The following is a 5,115-nucleotide window of genomic DNA, read 5'->3' as shown; positions in this document are numbered from 1 at the left end:
AGCAGGCGGCCTCGGAGGACCTGGCCCAGCCCAGAGAACCTTCTGACCCGGCCTGGAGACGACTGCTCCTGTGGGCCTGAGTGGGGGTCCAGGGTCTTGTCCGAGGGTGTGTTGCAGCCCAGCCTTCTGCCTTAGAGTGACCGGGGACACAGCATGGAGTGAGGCGTCGTGGTGCGGGCCTTCTGTGGCCTCCCCCTCTGTGGCGGCCTCCTCCCTTGGTGCCCACTGGAGTCAGCAGTGGCCTCCATCTTCCACCCACACACGGATCAAAGAGCTTTTCATTCTCGTTTTTCTGTAGCGCACAGACCTCAGAAAGCCTGGACTGGCTCTGCTGTCGGGGGCGGGGTGACCCGTCAGCCGCCGCAAGTGTCCCGTCACGACACGCTCTCGCCACGGAGTCTGCGTGTGATGCAGCCGGGCGAGTGGGCCCTCCCTCCCTCTGACCTCCCGGGGGGCGCCCATGGCCACACAACCCCCGGGCTCCATGTCCCCCCGATTCCAGGACCCACCCTGGCCCCATGACTCCCTGACCCCCGTGGCCTTTGACCCCTGACCTTCCAGGTGACCTCCTTGGACTCCAGCCCCGTGACTCTTCTTCCCAGCCCCCCCGCCCCTGACTCTGGCCCTGGCTCTCCTTGGGGGTCTCGTGGGTCTGGGCCTTCCCCGGAAGATGTGGGGGAGGCTCTGGCCCCTCCTCCTGGGCGTCCTCGCAGTGGCTGCGGTCCCCGGACCCTCGCTGCGGAGACCGTCCCGAGAACTGGACGCCACCCCTCGGACGACCATCCCCTACGAAGGTCAGGCCCTGGGGCCCGGCGGGCCGGGGAGCCAGGGCTGGCTGGGAGGCACCCACCGCCAGGCTCACTGCTCCCCCGCAGAGCTCTCCGGGGCCCGGCGCTTCGCAGGCCATGCCCGCAACTACTCAACGCTGCTGCTGGAAGAGGCCTCGGCGCGGCTGCTGGTGGGAGCCCGCGGTGCCCTGTTCTCGCTCAGCGCCCGTAACATAGCAGATGGCGCCCACAAGGAGGTCAGCCCTGGGAGCCCGGCCCCTGCGGCTCCGTCCTCGTCCAGCTCCCTGGGGCCGTGCCTTCCCAGAAGCCCTTCACGGCCGTGGTCACATAGCACCACCCTGCCCCCACGTCCCCCTCGTCCGGGGCTCATTTTTCCTTGGAGTTAGGGTCTCACTCTGTCACCCAGGCTGGAGTTCAGCGGCACACTCATGGCCACCGCAGCCTCAACCTGCTGGGTTCCGGCGATCCTTCCACCTCAGCCTTCCAAGTAGCTGGGACTACAGACCCACGCCACCTTGCCCGCCTAATATTTTTGACTTGTAGAGACGAGGTCTCACCAAGATGCCCGGGCTGGTCTCGAACCCACGGGCTCAGGCAGACCTCTCACCTCGGCCTCCCAAAGTGCTGGGATGACAGGCGTGAGCTATCGCGCCCGGCTCATCCAGGGCTCTTGAATCTATCCTCACCTGTCCCCAGCTCCCTGGGCTCTGCGGGGAGCAGGCAGGGGGTCAGTGCATCAGACCGTTCCCTTTACCCCACCAGATCCGTTGGGAGGCCTCCCCAGAGATGCAGAGCAAATGCCATCAGAAGGGGAGAAACAACCAGGTATGTGGCCGCCGTGGGCGCACTTCCCTCTTCCTCCTCCTCCTCCATCAGGGATGCCAGGGGTGTTGGGGTCTCAGGTGGGCATGCTCGGTTAGACGGACAGTCTCAGCCACCACAAGAAACACAGTGAGTGTTGCAGGAGGGCCAGGCCCAAGCACAGTACTTCTGGTCCAAACATCCAGCGGCCTATTAGCTTGGTCTGCAGCACCATCTTTTCTTTTTTTTGAATCAGGGTCTCACTCTGTACACCACAGTCTCCACCTCTTGGACTCAGGCATGTACCTCAAGTAGCTGGGACTACAGGCACACGTCCCAGCTAATTTTTTCTCTTTTTTGTAAAGATGAGGTCTTGCCAAGTTGCCTAGGCTGGTCTCAAACTCTTGGCTCAAGCACTCCTCCTGCCTTGGCCTCCCCAAAGTGCTGGGATTGCAGGCATGAGCCACTACACCCACCTGTAATGGCATTTAATTTCCCCTGGACTCTCAAATAATCATAACAATAAGTAACCTCTGCAAATGCTCCTTGGCTTACCCGATGGGATTACTTTTCTTTTCTTCTTTTTTTTTTTGAGTCGGAGTCTCACTCTGTCCCCCAGACTGGAGTGTAGTGGTCGCCCCCGGCCACCGCAACCTCGACTTGCTGGCCTCCGGCGATCCTTCCGCCTCAGCCTTCCACGTAGCTGGAACTACAGGCGTGCGCTGCCACGCCCGGCTAATTTTTTTGATTTATTGTAGAGATGAGGTCTCTCTAATTTGTCCAGGCATGTCTTGAACCCACGGGCTCAGGCAATTCACTCACCTCGGCCTCCCAAAGTGCAGGATTACAGACTGAGCCACCGAGTCCGGCCGGGATTACTTTTCAATAAACTAATCGTGATGTCAGAAAATCATAAGATGACCAGGTGCAGTGGCTCACCCTGTCATCCCAGCACTTTGGGAGGCCAAGGTGAGAGGACTGCCTGGGCCCGGGGTTCGAGACCAGCCTGGGCAACTTGGTGAGACCTTGTCTCTACAATAAATCACAAAAACTAGCCATGCATGGTGGTGTGCATCTGTAGTCCCAGCTACTTGGACGACTGAGGCGGAAGGATCTTATAAGCCCATCAGGTCGAGGCTGCGGTGGCCGGGAGCATGCCCCTGCACTCCAGCCTGGGCAACAAGAGTGAGACTCCAACTCAAAAAAAAAAAAATTGTAAGCTGAGCTGTCTTTAGTCAGAGATCATCTGTAGCAGGGGTCCCCAACCTTTTTGCATCAGGGACTGGTTTCGTGGAAGTCTTTCCACAGACGGAGCGTTGAGGGGGAAGAGATCACCAGACATTAGATTCTTAGATTCCCATAAGGAGCCGCAACCTAGATCCCTCGCGTGTGCAGTTCACAGTATGGTTTGCGCCCTTACGAGAAACTAATGCTGCTGCTGATCTGACGGATGATGGAGCTCCGCCCGCCACTCACCTCCGGCTGGGCGGCCTGGTTCCGAACAGCACCAGTACTGGTCCGGGGGACGGGGACCCTTGCTCTGTAGCAAATGCTGACTTGGCTGTTATCTCAGCTGCTTCTAAAACAATGAGAAAATGGGGCTGGGTCCACAGAGAGCTTGAGTCCCCAGCATTCCACGGAGGGCATCAGTGCGGGGCTGCCCTCGCTGTCTGCAGGAGTCCTGTGGCTGGCTGTGGGACTGATCCGTCGGAAGAGCTCTGGGGAGATACCCACTCCGAGGTCTCCCGGTCGGGGGCCCTGAGTCAACGGGTCTGTGGGGTGAGGGGACAGCGGCGTCTGAGGAGGGGCCTTCAGGAGAGTCTGTCCAGGTGGTCCTTGGCAGTGGGCAGAACACAGGCCTGAGAGGCCGGTGGAGCCAGGTCGGGGAGGGCCCAGGTGCCAGCTGGGAGTGTGATGTCGCTCTGTGATCCCGGCCACCGTAGAGGCTCCCAGCTGTCCACACGGGTCCCTGGGTGGGTCACAAGTGTGGGGCTGACTCAGTACGTCAGGGAGGACTGAGGCTGCGGTTCCCACAAGCTCCCAGGCCCGGCTGTTGCTGCCCCCAGACCCGCTTTGGGCCGCAGGGATTTGGGAGAACCCTTCCCAATGCCCGATCTGAGGAACACTGATTTTCAAAAGGGGTTTCACAGTCACGTGAGGGTGGGGCTGGGTGTGGTGGCTCACGCCTGTAATCCCAGCACTATGGGAGGCCGAGGCGGGGGGGGGGGGCGATCGCTTGAGCCCAGGAGTTCGAGACCAGCCTGGGCAACATAGTGAGACCTCATCTCTATAAAAAAGTTAAGTAAAATAATAAAATGAGGCTGGGAAGTACCCCACACACAGCCCCACAATTCACAGTGGCACCCTGAGGCTCTGAGAAGGCTCCAGAAGAGACAGGTTTTACCTAAGGCTTCCAAAGTTATTTGACCTCAGGGTTCCTTCTTGCCGCCTCCGAGAACGTCAGCATCTCGGCCAAACATCCTCTTAGGAATAGTCACCTGGCTGTAGGCGCTGGATGGCCAGCGTGGGGTGCTGCAGAGCAAGAGTGGCGAGGCGAGACTCACCTGGTGACGGGCACCCAGACAACTCGGTCAAGAGGGCAGCGGGAGGGCGTGTGGGCAGGGCGGCCCAACGTGGCCGGAGCCGGGCAAGGCGAGGACAGCAGGCCCCACCCCGGGGGGCCGGGAGCCTGCAGGCGCCTGCTCGTCCCTGGGGCCCGCGTACACGCGTGGAGCTTGCCTTGGGGAATGGCTGGAGAGCAATAAACATGCCCGTGGGCAGAACGTCCGCGGAGGGAAGCTGGCCACTGTGCGGCCCCCAGATGCCTTGGCGGGAGACCCTCGACGACCCGGGAAGAGGTGCTAGGCAAAGAGGTCCCGGGGAGGAGGGCGGGGAGCGCCGTCAGGCGCCACGCAGCTGGCCTGGGAAGAGGGGCGGGGAGCACGCTGGGCAGAACGGGGAGCTCGTCGGGGAGGGCCGTGCGTGGGGCGAGGGCAGGAGCAGCCGGGCGATGCCGGCTCCACAGAGCAGCCGGACGGAGGAGTGCGGGGGGAGACGCAGGCAGGGAGGAGGGCTGAGCCCCACTTCTGGCCCAGCCTGTCTGTAGGGTGCAGGTGGAGAGCCAGCTGAGCCGGCATGGCCTCAGGGGCACCGCCCAGCAGGAGCCCAGGGTGGGGTAGTTGCTGAGGAGGCGCGCCTTGGGAGAGGGCGCCTGACGGGGGTGGGGAGAGCCGCGGACACGCAGGGTGGCGGCGGGTAATCTGAGGGACGGGAAAGGGACGTGTCCCCGGGCGGCCGGAACAGCGGGCTCTGGGGAACGGTGTGTTCTGGGCTGTGCGAAGGCCCACGACCCTGGGCAAGCCGCTCGCCCTGGGCTGGGGGCCAGCGCCCAGCTGCAGAGCCGGACTCAGGGAGGGGGCTGGCCCGACGGGCTCACGCGCGTCCCCGCCCGCAGACGGAGTGCTTCAACCACGTGCGGCTCCTGCAGCGGCTCAATGCCACCCACCTGTACGCCTGCGGGACTCAC

At 62.3% G+C, this 5,115-nt stretch overlaps 1 protein-coding gene across 1 annotated transcript in view; it reads left to right on the top strand.

The window, feature by feature from the left end:
* The first annotated feature begins 656 nt into the window (after positions 1-656).
* SEMA4G (semaphorin 4G) overlaps positions 657-5,115 on the top strand; it is a 10,568-nt gene continuing 6,109 nt past the window's right edge. The window contains exons 1-4 of the mRNA XM_008050180.2: positions 657-794; positions 876-1,024; positions 1,551-1,613; positions 5,044-5,115. The exon at positions 5,044-5,115 is cut by the window's right edge and continues 48 nt beyond it. Coding sequence (XP_008048371.1) covers positions 671-794; positions 876-1,024; positions 1,551-1,613; positions 5,044-5,115 — 408 coding nt within the window. The 5' untranslated portion in view covers positions 657-670. The remainder of the gene's footprint in view (positions 795-875; positions 1,025-1,550; positions 1,614-5,043) is intronic.

The sequence above is a fragment of the Carlito syrichta genome, unplaced genomic scaffold (assembly GCF_000164805.1).
Source record: "Carlito syrichta isolate Samal-C Ts95f unplaced genomic scaffold, Tarsius_syrichta-2.0.1 Scaffold143137, whole genome shotgun sequence".
Lineage (NCBI taxonomy): Eukaryota > Metazoa > Chordata > Mammalia > Primates > Tarsiidae > Carlito > Carlito syrichta.
This window is presented reverse-complemented; position numbering and strand designations above follow the sequence as displayed.